Source organism: Phalaenopsis equestris, unplaced genomic scaffold (genome assembly GCF_001263595.1).
Source record: "Phalaenopsis equestris unplaced genomic scaffold, ASM126359v1 Scaffold213678, whole genome shotgun sequence".
Taxonomy (NCBI): Eukaryota; Viridiplantae; Streptophyta; class Magnoliopsida; order Asparagales; family Orchidaceae; genus Phalaenopsis; species Phalaenopsis equestris.
In genome coordinates, this window is record NW_018232507.1 from 234,292 (window position 1) to 250,239 (window position 15,948).

The following is a 15,948-nucleotide window of genomic DNA, read 5'->3' on the forward strand; positions in this document are numbered from 1 at the left end:
AAGAAAGTTTTAATAATTATAAAAATTAAAGTTAACTTAAAGTAATAAGTTTTATCTATTCAGGCACAAGGCTATAACCAAAATTGTAGAAGGGAATCCGATAGAAAATGCTTGATGGGATGTGACGCGTGGTTCGTTGTTTTTAAAATTTGGAGGATGAAATTTTTGCAAGTTGTTGTCTCACCCCTACTATTCTTTTATGGTCTCTTCTTTTGTGGTCGGCTGAGGTGCAAGAGAGACTGATAATCTGGCCTATTCTTTTATGGTCTCTTCTTTTATGGTCGGCTGAGGTGCAAGAGAGACTGATAATCTGGTCATACCAACTCTTGCCAGCACTCATCATAATTTTATTAATCAAGTCCCAATGGGTAATAAATTAATCTTACTAGATTGCTCTAATATACATGATACATTGCATTTTATAATTTGTTCATATATATATTAGAAAGCATGAAAATCATATCATTCAAAGCTTGAATCACCCCAAAACCCTAAATCGCAGGCTGCGACAACACATCGTGTGCGCGGCTTGCTTGTGTCACTTGTTCGCTCTGTGCTACAGTGGCCCGAGTGACTGTAGCTTCATCGAGGAGGATTTTATAGAAATGAGTGGGACACGACACTTAAGGAAACCCTAAAGCCATTTACATTATCTAACAACTGAGATTCGCAAGATAGGTCGATTATGAATAATGCACATGCGAGAGATACAGGATTAATGAAATTAATTAAGGATTAATTAGGCTAAATAAATGTATAACCTCAAAATTTTATCTTCTCTAATCCGTTAACAATTCATGCATGTTGCTTTATATTGAATTGAAAGATTTCTTGCGTAGAATTTTATAAAATTATTTCAATTAAATTTCAGGAGATGAGAAAATTTGGTGTAATTTTTCAATTGTGTCAAACTTTACCTTGTTTCTTGAACTTTGGGCATTATAGTTGGGAATATTGTAAAGCCCCATTTTAGTTACTCAGGGGAAGAATAAATGAAAAGTCGGAAGAGGAAATGATGAAGAAGTGAGGAGTCGGGTAGCCGAAGAAATGGGAGATGACGTGATAAGATTGGGAAACCGAACCGGTAAGTTCGCCTATAAATTTATTTTGAGGGAGGTGGGAACTTACCAGGAGAGTCAAACGACAACGTTGAGGGTTGCACCGCTAGGGTTGAGCCACAACGTCGACAGAGAGAAGCTGAGGAAGCTGCTTCGGTGTTGAGCGAAGGAGGTGGCGAAACTTCTGTTGTGCGGAGGAGGCGAGTGTAGGAATTCTTGCGCACTTGATCCTAACGAACGAGTCGAAGAAGAAGAGAAGTTAAGAGGAGAGGTGTAATTGCTGAGTGGAAGGAGACAAATCTCGTGTAGAAGCTTTGCAGCATGCAGCCGAGCTGAGCCTTGTTGTGCACGAAGAAAAAGAAGTAGAGCAGCAGCTTCAAGGGTGTTCCCTCGTGCGATTCGTCAAAAAGAGGCAAGGTAATTTTTATTAATTGATTTAATTACACACACAAATGTATATATATATATGTATATATATATATATACATATATATATATATATGTGTGTATATATATATGTATATGTATATATATATATATATGTAATGGAAATATAAATTGGATTATATAGAGTAAAAGAATGAAATTTTTGGCTAATTAAAATAATTTAAAATATTAAATTTGTTATAACATAATGAATAAATTTAAATTTTAATATGAATATCATATTTATTTTAGATTTTTAATTTTAGAAGGGTCGACGTTAAGACAAATTAAAATAATAAATTAATCAATATCGAGGTGAGTACTCATATTTTTATACTGTGGTGATATTTTACTTATTTTATATCAAATACAAATATTGATACTATCTTTAGTTATACTGAAATTTCTATAAACTCATGATTTTGAATTCTAGTGGATCTTTATTTATATTATATGAATAATGTGCGCACAATACTATTTAAATATTTTATGAGTATATTGTTTGATAAAATGCTTGTATGTGCATGACTGACTATGATTGAGTCACTTCTTGTCGGTATTAGTGGAGAACACTAAGGTACCCGTGCTCGTATATGGGAAATGATATTGATATTGATAGTCTTAATTGACATAAATTTTAGATGATGCTCTTGTGACGTTTATATAAATATACAATAATATTGATACACTATTGATATAGTATGATTTTTTGAATATCAACAAATGTTTTTGTTGATTTATTTAAAGCTTTATTTGCATGCATATTGTTTCTTTTCTCTTGATTTTCTATTGTTTATGAGTATGCATATTTGCATATTTGTTTAGCTCATTGTTATTTTAAACTAACTTTTCAGTTTAATCGTGTGATTAAAGACAAGTGTTAGAAGAGAACATTTATAGAATACACCGTCATTCGATAACAAGGTACTTTTAAATATATTTATTTAATTTTAATTTGATTAGTGATTCTTTCATTTGTTAAATTGTATTTATTGATATAATAATATTCTTTGAATTTCATCAAATATTTTTATTTTATTTAAAGCTTGGCATGCATATTATTTTTGTTTTTTCTTGTTTTACTGTGGTTTATGAGTATGCGTATTCACAGATTTGTTTAGCTCATTGTTATTTTAAACTAAATTCTCAAGTTAATCAATTGATTAACGATAAGTATTAGAAGAGCACATTTATAGAAGATGTTGTCAACTGATAACGAGGTAGTTTTAAATATTTTCTTTAATTTTAATTTGATTAGTGACTCTTTCATTTGTTAAATTGTAGACAACAACAAAGTATTAATCTCACTATGTGGGGTTGGCTACATGGATCCTTTTTCCCAATTGCGTCCTATTTAGTGTCATATTTTCATTTAGTTATAATAAATTAAGATCACTTTTTATACAATAAGCACAAGTCTTCCTAGGCTATTTTCATTTGTTTAGTGACTCTTTCGTTTGTTAAATTGTAGGCAACAATAACAAAGTCTTAATCCCACTATGTGGGGTTAGCTACATGAATACTTTTTCTCAATTGCGTCCTATTGAGTGCGTCCTATTGAGTGTCATATTTTTTTCATTTAGTTCTAATAAATTAAGATCATTTTTTATACAATAAGCCCAATTCTTCCTAAGTCTTCCTAGGCTATTTTCATTTGTTAAATTATAGACAAATATCGAAAATTTAGTTCCCACCACTATTCTCATTTTGATTAATTACAAGTCTCAAACTTGGTCGTGAAAACAAATACAATGATATTTGATGTCATTGGAAATAAGTAGCCTACTTTGCTTCCCAAGGAGAAAGTTCTAGAGAAGTATAGTTCAATATCTCTTCAGGTAATCTTAGATACCAAAAATGTGATTTGCAGGATGAAATAGCCTCGCAATGATCTATTATGTTTTGCAATGATATGAAATACATATATATATACTAATTTCGATCTGATGCTTCTAAATGCCTTACGTTATTAAGTGCGATGCTCAAAAAAGTTTTGTGACACTTCTCCATTTTTATAGTGACAACCTTGTGGTTTGCAATATATAAATGAAAAGTTCATAAAATATTTGGAAATCCTTTTTACATTATCCCTAATTAATTTATATGCATTGACTTGCTTGAATCTCAAGAAAAACCAACCCATTTTTATGCAGTAAAGTATTATAATTTTCTTATAGAAAATTATGGTTAATTCAAACATTTTAATAATTTTCTATTCGCTAAGCTCTAACATATTTCATACCGTTCTAAGGCTCTTAGAATGTATTCGGGTTATGAATTTCAGAGAGAGTTAGTTGTGGAATAGCATGGGAAGTCTAATATGCGTGGTCGACGGTGGTTGTAAGAGATTGCGGGAATAAATTTTTTATTGGGTAGTATGTTGACGTTGCGGCGGCCATCCGGGTTGAAATCAACAAGTTGGATGGTGAAGCGGTGAGATACGAGCAACGAGGAGGTTTACACTTCCACCACGCGTTCCTAAGCAGGATACAAATACACCACTTGTAAAAGGAAGATAAAACATTTCGAAGAGTATAAATCTTTTGGAAGGGCAAAAATCAAAGAAATGTCCCTCAAATTCATCAAAATAGCAAAAAAATAAAAATAAAAAACCCTAACACATCATATATAAAAGTCCTCTAGATAAAAACTAAAATTAAAAAAATTAAAAAAATGGGAAAGAGCCATAATGGAAAGAATCAAAAGATTAAAACATGTTGAAAATAAAAAGGAAAAGAGATAAAGGCTCTCAGACAACTATGTTGTATTAAATGTAAAAATAAATAAATAAATAAAATTGATTGTTATGTCTGTTATAAAAAATGTTCATGACGATTTTGACGGGGAAGGCAGATACGTTGTCTTTCTAATTAAAAGGCTAGGCGAACCTAAGAGGCAGAGAAGTGACGAGTGAGGAGAAGAAAGATGAAGAAGATTAAGTCCATGCAATCTGTGCGAGTGCTCGTGGGCTCACGAAGAAGGGAGTCGAAGCTGAAGTCGCTCATTCTGTGCTAAGGAGAGGTGACACCCTGCTTGCGGGGCTACCTACTGTCAGTGGCTTTTCCTGTGGGTGTCGAACTTGGGAGACAACATTGAAAAAACAAGGAGATTTGATGTTGTTTTTAGGAGGAATGATATAGGCCACGAGAGAGATGAAGTCACGGTGAAGGATTTGCTTGCAGTTGATAAGCCAGTGAGTCAACACGTGTAGTTGGGGCTACAATGTGCAGGCGAGTAGGGTCCTATGCACTAAGATAAAGTTGAAGAGGAAGCTTGGCGTGTTGTTGTTGAACCAAGTAGCTTTGCAGGCTGGAGGCACTGAACTGAGCATATATAAGAAGGTTAGGGTTTATTTGAGTAGATTTTTTTAGTATGTTATTTGAAATTTGTAATTTAGTGTTAATTTATGTTTTTATGCTAATTAAAAATAGAAATTAGAGAGTAGAATAATTAGATTTGGAGGAGAAAGAAGAAAGTTTACGACATCAATAAATTAAGTGTTTAATTGAAAATTTATTTGTACTCAATTTAATTATAAATTGGCACATATCAAAACAAGAATATTATGAAAAATTACCAATGATTTAGATTGTGTAACAATCAAATTAAAAGACAAAGAAATTTTTTTGTGCTTGAGGTGTAATTGGTTTTCCTCATTTCAGTTATTTTTCTTACTTCCTGATTGTATTATTTATTTTGGTTTTTCACATTCATGTTGTATTTCTTCAGGGCTTAGACTACCAGTGATATCTTCATATTGTTAGGTTAGAAGTGTGTATATGAGCAATTTTGTATAAACTGTTGCATAATGTTTTACCGATGAAGTTATTCGATTCTTGCATGTCCTTTTGATTCTAGTAAACATACATTTATTCCTTAGTAGATGAATGTAAATTATCACATAAGAAGATAATTTATGATATGAAGTTTGAAATATTGTATACGTGAATGCTTGTATGCGTGTGGTGTTCACCCTCTTATAGTGCTCGAAGGGGATGTTAATGTGTTCACGCACGAGAGTTTTTTTTCTACCACCTCAGACGATCGTGAAATTTAGATCAATAAACTATGTCAATAAGAAAGTATCTATCAGGGGTGAGTAGGCACCCTACCACACCAGTTGTGAAATTTGGATCACTAAGTGCTGTGCCGATATGGAAGTATCGGTAAAGGGTGAATATGCACCTTTTCACCTCAGGCAATAGTTGACATATTGTATTAACCAAAGAATTTATGATTGCGGGAGTTCTGTGCATATGGGAAAGGTGCGTCCCGCATCAATATTATTCAAGTCAAACTCTTTCATAAAAAGGGCCGAGTAATTTTAAAATTAGCATTTAGGTTTATGTTTCAATTGCAAAATATAATATAAAAATCCTTGTTGAGCTTGGCTCAAATGCTCAAAAATCTTATTTGAACATTTTAATTAGTTTTCTTTCATAAAACTAAACCCTGGACTTCTTCCTCTTCCAAATTGGTGCAACTCTGACCTAGGGTAAGTCATTCAAACCTTAAAGAGCTCTTGGTTTTTTCGTTCTTGCTTGTTCGCTCGAGCAAGATCTTATCACTCAAAACACCGACTCAGCGCAGAGCACATACATATACATGCTTTCGCCTCACATTTACTTAGTGCTGCATGTGCGCCTCTTCCCGCTTGCACGTGCCTCGTCTCTCTTGTTTGTTCTCCATCTCAGTTTTGCATTGAGGACCAATCCCTCTGTCTCCTTCTCCTCTCTTTTTTCTCTATCGTCCCCCTTGGTTCCTCAGTTTGCCTCATGAGACTGCAGGCAATCCTCTCTTAATAGTGAACCAACTAGCATTAGTTTAATTGAGCTGACGACAATCGGTTTAGATTCTTATTTTATTGGATTATTAATAATTCATAAATAATGAATAATAAAAGTTTTAATTAACTTTAGTAAATTATTTGCTATCACATGTAGCGGATGACAATTTTTTTCTTGCATATTATTTAGCAATTTTGGTGTTCTCAACCTTGTAAGCGTAGGAACACGTGAATCTTTGAGATGAGTAGTAAATTTAGGGCTCATTTATGGTAACTCACTCATTCACTTTTCGTAAAGATGCCAAGTTATGTTTGATTTCTACCTTTTTTCTGTATTTAAGATAAATTTTGCTTTGAGAATTAGTTTTTCACTACTAAATTTGCTAGTGGGATATATTTAAGAAAAGGTTATATGACTTTTTAGAAGGAAAAAAAAAATAGTAACAATAGCGATTCTAATTTTTTTTCCACAATAATTCTATATTACTTGTACAAACTGCTGCAGCTATCCTAAATGGACCATCATGATTGGTTGATTCCATTATTTTTATTTTCAATAGAATTTTGCATCTTTGCTTTTCATTAGTAATAGATTTTTAGATAAAGGAACCGAGCAGCTGACAATCTTTCCAGTGAGAGAATCTATTCGGAAGAATAGCTAAGTTGAAGGGGTAGCGGAAGCAATACAAGGTCTTCCAGCTTGGGTGAGGGCTACACAATTGGAGGAATGCCATGAGAAAGATTTGTCAAAGAATATACTACCGATGTGCTTGTATGCCACGAGAGCCAGATTGGAAATTAGCCTTTTCGTGAAGCATGGTACAGAAAGTGTGAAGAACTTTTAGAATTGGCTACCGATGAAAGTGATTTGTTTTATCAGAGTTTTCAAATGTGGAAGAATCATTTTGCTAGTAGGAGAGAAAACCACAACAGCTGAAGAATGCATGGTAGAAGAAGCAATTATTATTGTGCCTATCTGCAGCCCGTTTAGGCTATTAGTTGATCGCTTTATCTCATTTTCATAAAATACTGACTTCCAAATATGTTGCTCAGCGCATTTGGGTGTGTGCTCGAATTAAAAGAAAAAGATTGACGATAGAAGAAGCAATTATTATTGTGCCTATCTGCAGCCCGTTTAGGCTATTAGTTGATTGCTTTATCTCATTTTCATAAAATACTGACTTCCAAATATGTTGCTCAGCGCATTTGGGTGTGTGCTCGAATTAAAAGAAAAAGATTGACGATAGAATTGATAATCGGATTGGAAACTACGGGCTGTTATATAGAAATGACCGACTATGATGTCTAAAAGAAAAACCATATTTGGATTCCGACGAAACATATTTGGAAGTCATTGTAATTTTGAAGAATTGTTTGCCATCTGGATCAACCTTCTCTATTGGCATTGAAATTTGAAATAGAATGGGCTGTTTTGATTACCAGCATTCTTGTAAGAATTTGCATGAAGGGGAATAAAGACAGCTGTAAAAAGACATTATTTTGATTAATATGTGCTATGTAAACCTTCTGAAAGTTTAAGTCAACCATTTCACTATAGGTCTTCAACTTCCACAAAGATAAAATCTTCTAAAAGTGATTCCTCGGGATATGATGAGCTCCTCCATGCAAAGGAGGCTTTTTATAAAATAAATTTAAAGAATCTCAGTTTCAGATGGAATAACTTCGAATACCAATCTAAGCACAGATCAATCTCTTCAATGTTAATATGGAGCTTGGTCATGATTTATGCATCAATAAATGGATATGCTCATTACTGAGATATAGGTAGGGATACGAAACCAAAAATTGTAATGGATGTGCTGTTGTATCTTTGTCTTCTAATTTTTTCCTGTTAATTTCGTTTCACTCTAAGTTTTTTATAGCACATGGCTATACCTTTTGTGGTTGATTTCTTATCTGCTCATCTGCTCATCTGCCTTTCATTTCTGTTTATGGTTATATTGACTGGAAATACTACGTCAACGTAAAAAGGAATCTCTTTGACAGATTTGATTGGATCTTAAACTTTATATATGTAGTTAACATTTATCTTTTGTTTATAGTTTTCTTGAATGATTGAGCTTAAACTTTATATATGTACTTAACATTTGTCTTTTGTTTATAGTTTTCTTGAATGATTGAGCGTGGATGTTAATTCATCTAATTTACGTTATCAACAATTTTTCATCGTCTTTTACTTTGTGCCAACTTGTTGGGGTATGCTTTATGGAGCATATTTTACCATTTGTTTCTGTTGAATGTTTAAGATATTAAATATTTTCCTTGCTAATCATTTTTAACAATTTCTATCTATATAATCTTATGTTTACCTCAAATGCTTATCCTCTGATTGTATTTTATATGTTCTTTGTGTGGGCATATTTTTTTACCCTTTATTGTATATGGTTAAATTATTTAATTATATTTTCCATTTTATTTCTCATTTTTTAGTTATATTAATTTTCCCATAATATTCATAAAGTGCATTTATCTTAGCCATCCGCATTAGTCATTTGCGTTGTTTGCTAGAATATTTATCCATCTTTTGCTGTAGAAATCACTTGATTTTTTTGATTGCTGATAATTTCCCCACTTTTTCACTTGTACTGATGTTTTGTTTCTTCTCCCCTTGCTACCCTCCATCACGGCAACACCCACCAGGTTTGCTCATATGAGAGTATGCAAGCAGGTCTTTACCGTCTGAAACGCCTAGGAATAAACCGGCTTACTAATCCTGTTGGGCTGTCTTCTGCAATGAACCAACTTCCATACGAAGCTATAACTCTGGCTGCTGCCTCTCATATTGAAAGAGAGTTGCAGATAACTTCATGGAATCTGACAAGCAACTTTGTTGCTTGTACTAATCAGGTATTGCTCTATCTTGTGATCAGATAGATTAATTTTTTTTTACTAAAATCTTCAGTTTCTTCCGTATTTTTTTAAGTATTTGAATTTAAGAAGCTGTTAGCAAAAGGTATTTGTCTGAATTTGAATTTTGTTTCTTTGATAAAAGTTGTATTAGCCATACGTTACTAGCAACTTGTCTTGTAATGCTTCTTGCATAATTACAGAGAAGCCTTGTGTTTCCGTTATGCATTAATTTAGAGAGGTAGACATGAAAGAGAAATAAATTAAATAAGATCACATCCTTGGTTGTGATTTGTAACAGTCTGAGAATTCTAATTTAAAAAAAAAAAATACAATTGTTTATGTTGAATTAAGCTCTTGTCCATAATTTCTAGTTAATTTGCTTGATTATGATATTGTGCTCTCTCTCTCTCTCTCTCTCTCTCTCACTCTCTCTCTCTCACACACACACACACACATTTACAACATTTGGGTAATGTCACGCATTGAGTCCAAAAGGTGGTTCATTCAGGTAATATGAGATATACTTATTTGATGCTTATATGAAGAAAGTTCATAGATAAGTAACATAAATAGGAAGAGCACGAAAAAGTAAATATCATTTCACTCCATAAATGGTGGTTATACATTAATACATCATGAAAGGGATTACAAAAGTAATTAAGAAGGAACAAGAACAAAATTTTACAAGCGAATTGCCCAAAACCCGATAGAAATACAATTGAGTTCTTACAAAACTAAGAAATTTAAAACAAATTCTACATCTAAAAATTTTGCTTCCGTGATGATGGGCTTCCACGTACGTTGGAAGAAACTGCTTTGAGAAAACCTATAATGAGTGAGTTTTATAATTCAAGCATAAAATATAACTTTTATCTATTAAAACATGAACAATGCACTGGAATGTCAAATATGAATAATAAAAGAAGCAGTAGTTAGTAATACTAGCAGTGTGATGAAAGTCATTCAGTTGTCAAGTTTGAAGTATGATAGCTTGAGAGGAAGAGCGTAAGAAATCTTCATGACCATTATGCCTATAATCTTGTGTGGTAAACATCCATACATCTTTGTGTTGACATCATATGCCACCACATCATGTATATGTTACGTTGGTGCCTAGTTTAATTGCAATTTTATTTTTTGTGCGCCTATGGGTAGTTTAGTCTTTGGTCATTTATTATTATTTTAGATTAAATAGGGCTAATATGTTTAGGGTTTGGGTTATGTGAAAGATTGTGCCTTGAGTCTTAGGTTTAGGATTTGTGAGAGATTTCATCTATCAAATTGTAGGGAATTGGGAGAGATCACTTACGTCTCAAGTTGTAAGTGCTTATCTTTATGTATTTGTGTTGTTTTGTATGGTGTTTCTAAAATAAAGATATTTTGTGCCCTATATTATGTGAAAAAGCAACTTGGATCATATCAAAGTGATATTAGAGCGTTCGATCCTGAAAAGAAAACATCAGGATCGCGACATAGAGGTTAACTGTTGGGGATGAAAGCCTACATCGTCCTTTGTGGTTGAAACGCACGATACAGTCACAATTGATGGTAGCTGGGTAGAAACACAAGATTGCGGTGTACAGTGAGACACGATACAGTCGTGATTCACACCAACTGTGAAACAACAAAATCATAGCTTAGAGTGATGTGATGCCAACTTGCTTGGAAGGCGATGACGGACCGTGCAAGACAACCATGATTAGGGTAGCCGGGAAGAAAAGATGGAACCACGATAGCATCTGATTCTTTATTGCGATATAGTCACTATTTGGAGCCAGCGGGGTCGTCAATGTCAGGATTGCGGCTTCCAAGGGCCAACAACGGGATTGCGTCAGAGCTTGACCTTTTCTCTTAATCGCGGCGTATGGGGCCAATGGTGGGATCGCGACTACAGGATACAAATAGCTAATGACATATTTGAGCAGTATAGATGCAATCAAATCGAGGTGGAGCTTGCGGTACAGGTGTTCTAATCCAGTCCAGTTGCACGCGCCTAACGAACCTAGCGATAAACCTATTCTATTAGCAATTTTTTTCACCTTAAGGACTGTGCATTTTTGGAAGAGGAGTATTGTTACGCCTATGCTTAGCCTAAGGACACTTTTATCTTTTGTGCGCTTAAGGGCACTTTAGTCCTTGGTCATTTGTTATTGTTTAGTATGAATAGAGCTAATATGTTTAGGATTAAGGATATGTAGAAGATTGTGTCTTGAGTTTTAATTTTAGAGTTTGGGAGAGATTTTCTACCTCTCAAATTGTAGTAATTGAGAGAGATCGCCTACCTCTCGAATTGTATGTGCTTATATTTATATATTTGTGTTGTGCTGTTTGGTATTTCTGAAGTATTATTTTTGTTTTTTGTGCTGTTATTTTTATGAAGAATCGACTTGAATCATATCGGTATAGTCACACTTCCTATGCTTTACTCACTATTCATTTATTTCTACTTGATAATATCCTAAAATAAATTCGCACGTGCACACATGCACATATACAATATTATTTATCATCATAATAAATTTATATGTTCTCTACAACACAAGTTTAACAGGATTGATGACCTACAATGCATTTATTCTTAATAAGTATCATTTATCTAGCTTGAAATGTTAAATTCAAAACATCAAATCTATGTAAAACTCATTAAATGACGTTATATCAAAGAGGCATAGCAGCCGCAGAGGAGAGGCATGCATTGCCCGATCACTCGATCCTTATACGGTGAGCAAAGACAGAAATAAGAGAGGGAAGGTCATGTGATTTGCGTGATTTAAAAGGGGTGGAGACAACCTAGAGCGATTCGTGCAAAGGGAGGGCTTGGCTTTGGGGTTGTTATGCTTGGTTTGATCCATTTTAGGGTTAATAGCCCGGTTCAATTATTAGAGGCAAATACGCCTATGTTTATGTCATGTCCTATTTGATGAGTTCTATTAAATTCTTCGTAGTTTGTTTTTGTTGTTTTAGCAAGAGCATTATAGTTACTTTTTAGTATAAAAAATTCGATCCATTTGATTAAATTCCTTTGAGTGGCTATAGAACTCATTTTTTTCATGATGTAATATATGATATGGGTAAGATAGCGAATTTATAACTCAGTTTTGGAATGAAGATAATTCATCAATGGATCTTCACAATAATCAATCAGATCCATAACAAACATTCCTGATCAATATGCTATTGAATATCATTGTTACACTTCTTCGTGACTTCTTTAAAATTGGGAAATCTTGACGCTACCACTTTCCCTCAAGTGATTTTGAATACGATTCAGTGTAGAAATCAACACAGATTTTCTTAAAAATTAGCTCAAACACAAATTTTATTGTAATAATCCAACAAATCAACAGGAACACAAAGATAAGTACCTACGACTCTCCCAAAACCTAATTTTAGACTCACAATTGAATCTCATGCTTATCCCCTAACCCTAGACATAACATTCCTATTCATACCCAATAATAATAATAATAAATGACAAAAATGGCCTTAGACTTATAAAAGACAAGTTTTCCCTTAGGCTAGGAGCCCTCGAAATAGTTTCATCTTCCTTACCAGGTTATTTAGCTCCACTTTCCGAGACTCTTTGATATAATTCAATCTTTTAAGTCAACCTAACTGGCCTGTCCATCTTATTGCTCAATTTTAACTTCCTTATGTGGAACATGCTGCCTCTAAAACAATGGCCAATGATTTTACTCTCCCGTGCCTTCACCATCTGGCCCAGTTGTAGCTCCTATGGTGAGTTATATGTGTCAGTTCATTTTATTAAAATGATACTTTTTGAATCAGTGGAGGTTTTGGCTTTTTCTTGGTGGTCTATCTGTATTAATGTTTTAGCTCCTATGGTGGGTTATAAGTGTCAGTTCATTTTATTAAAATGATACTTTTTAAATCAGTGAAGGTTTTGGCTTTTTTGGTGATCTATCTCTATTAAAGTTGAACTTTGTTGGCAATATTGTTTTATCTGTATTTGCTCGTAGCATGGATGCCTTTATTTGGAAAATGAATCTCAGTTTCCTTTTTTTTATGATTTCACCGACTTTAATCATTAGGCATCTAGAATATAAAGATAACTCTCTTGAACAATCTATGATTTCACCGGCTTTAATCATTAGACATCTAGAATATAAAGATAACTCTCTTGAACAATCTTTAAAGTGCAAAGAGTAGTTTTGCTTATTTTTATTGGAATTCCATTCTATACTCTAGTTTGCAGGTTTGCTTAAAATAATTGGAATCAGATGTCACCTTGATACCGGAGTTAACCTGAACCACAACAAGAAAATCAAATAATATTAATAAAAACAAATAAAATGTTACAACCAACACTCTTGAATAGAAAAATACATTAACATGACACCCAAAAATCTGAAATAACAACAGACACGACACATTCAAACTATTGTTGGATCAGGGGGTGGTGTTGGTGGTTGACAAAGGCATAAAAGGTGGTGGAGTGGTGGATGAGGCAGTTGACAAGCAAAAACTGCTCAACAGTGGTTTCCAAACGTGTGGACTGCGTGCAAGCCACAAGAGTTGATGTAGAATGGCTGACCAACATGATGTAGGAAGAATGCGGCCGGTTTGTAGCAGCATCAACAACAAAAGTGTGGTTGATTTGGGGTTGCCGACAATATGGCGGAATGAGAGGAGTGTGGGTTCTGGATGAAGACAACAAGTTGGAAGGAGTGTGTTCTTCCTGAAAGCGACAGGAAGGTGAGCGGAAGGATGGCTACTGGAAGGCCAAGAATTGCAGGGGAAGACAACTTCAAGGCTGTTCGGGAAGCTGCAGCGTTGGAAGATGTCTGGGAGCGTCGTGGGAAGATGTGGGAGTCAAGAAGATAAACATCACCACAGGCGAGAGATTCAACCGGAGCACCATCCAATTCCTTGGGTACAACACTCGCGCACGGAAAGCGGTCGCTGACAACTGTCTTGAGAGAAATTTGACCCAAAAAGACAAAAAACAACATATTTATAGATTTAGGGTAGGAGTGGACCTCACTCCCATTAGGAGGGAAATCCACTTAAATGTATGGTCGACTGGTCCAAGAATGGTTGCGAAAAATGTTCTCTAGTCACTCCCACATCACCCTTCTTCACTTTTATACTAATATGATACTGGAGTCTCTCGAAAAGGATGGGCCAATTACATTGTAGCTTGGTTTTAAGCTTACAATTGTCCGCCATAACCTTTTTTGCTGGATTTATAAGAGCGATGGATGATACATTAATCAGACTTTAATCCATGCGGTAGAAGTCATTTAAAGGCTGCTATAAGATAACACCAAGTCCTTGGTCGACCATGTTATTGATAGATAGGTTGTTTGTAGTTTGTTCAGATTTCTTTGTATTTAGGGTTACTCATCTCTTTATTTTAGCAATATTAGTTTGTTGTCCGAGTTCAGGATAGTTTTTTCTATATTGTTTTCAATACTCCAAGCACCTTTCAGTATTAACCCCCGTTTCTTTTTTGAAAGTCCATGTACTTCGGCCAACAAAGTAGGCCTTCTTTCAATCTAAAAAAAAAAAAAACTAATTCTGGTTCTAACCCAAAATAGTATTTAGGACTATTGTTAAATAGCATTTGACACCGAGCTAGGATTTCTAGATGGTTTGGGACAATTAAAAGAGTGGTCAAATAGGTTGTAGGACGAGAAAGGTAAGTAGACAAGATGATGACGACTAAGCAATCGATGCACTTGATGGCTGGACAACAAATCAGAATAAGAAAATTGTAGGTAGGCTAAAAAATCGGTGGCGTAGGTCTACAAATATCTATGGGAGATCACTACCTCGATCCATCAGGTTATAGGCACACCACGAGAAAAAAGATCAAATGATACAACACTCTGACAAGAACAAACTGGAGAGAATAATCTCTATTGCTTAAACTAAAACCCAAATGTGTCCTAACCATATTCTAAGCAACATACTACGAAAACTCAAACTCAATCTAAATCCTACTCATAAAGCAAAATAAGGAAAATAATGGCTTTTGGGTTAGTGGTTCAACTTATGGGAATTTTTCTTCATCGGTTCTCATGAGATAAAAAATCAGAACAAGAAAATTGTAGGTAGGCTAAAAAATCGATGCCATAGCGGCTCAACAAACATCTACGACAGATCACTACCTAGATCCATTAGGCTATAGGCACACCACATGAAAAAAAGATCAAATGATACAATACTCTGACAAGAACAAATTGGAGAGAATAATCTCTATTGCATAAACTAAAACCGAAATGTGTCCTAACCATATTCCAAGCAACATACTACGAATACTCAAACTCAATCTAAATCCTACTCATAAAGCAAAATAAGGAAAATGATGGCCATTTGGTTAGTGGTTCAACTTATGGGAATTTTTCTTCATCGGTTCTCACGAGATAAAAAATCAGAACAAGAAAATTGTAGGTAGGCTAAAAAATCGATGCCATAGCGGCTCAACAAACATCTACGACAGATCACTACCTAGATCCATTAGGCTATAGGCACACCACATGAAAAAAAGATCAAATGATACAATACTCTGACAAGAACAAATTGGAGAGAATAATCTCTATTGCATAAACTAAAACCGAAATGTGTCCTAACCATATTCCAAGCAACATACTACGAATACTCAAACTCAATCTAAATCCTACTCATAAAGCAAAATAAGGAAAATGATGGCCATTTGGTTAGTGGTTCAACTTATGGGAATTTTTCTTCATCGGTTCTCACGAGATGAAAAAATCCATTACTGCATCTTCTCTTCGCCCATGCTACTTGACAGGACACTCTTGCGTCATTCTCCTCGTGTAG

General features: G+C 34.4%; 1 protein-coding gene across 1 annotated transcript in view; it reads left to right on the forward strand.

Moving 5' to 3' along the window:
* The window catches only part of LOC110036988 (transcription initiation factor TFIID subunit 1-like), a 108,495-nt gene that overhangs the window by 60,923 nt on the left and 31,624 nt on the right, over window positions 1-15,948 (forward strand). Inside the window, 1 exon segment of the mRNA XM_020741553.1 lies at window positions 8,932-9,138. Within this exon segment, the coding sequence (XP_020597212.1) occupies window positions 8,932-9,138 (207 nt within the window).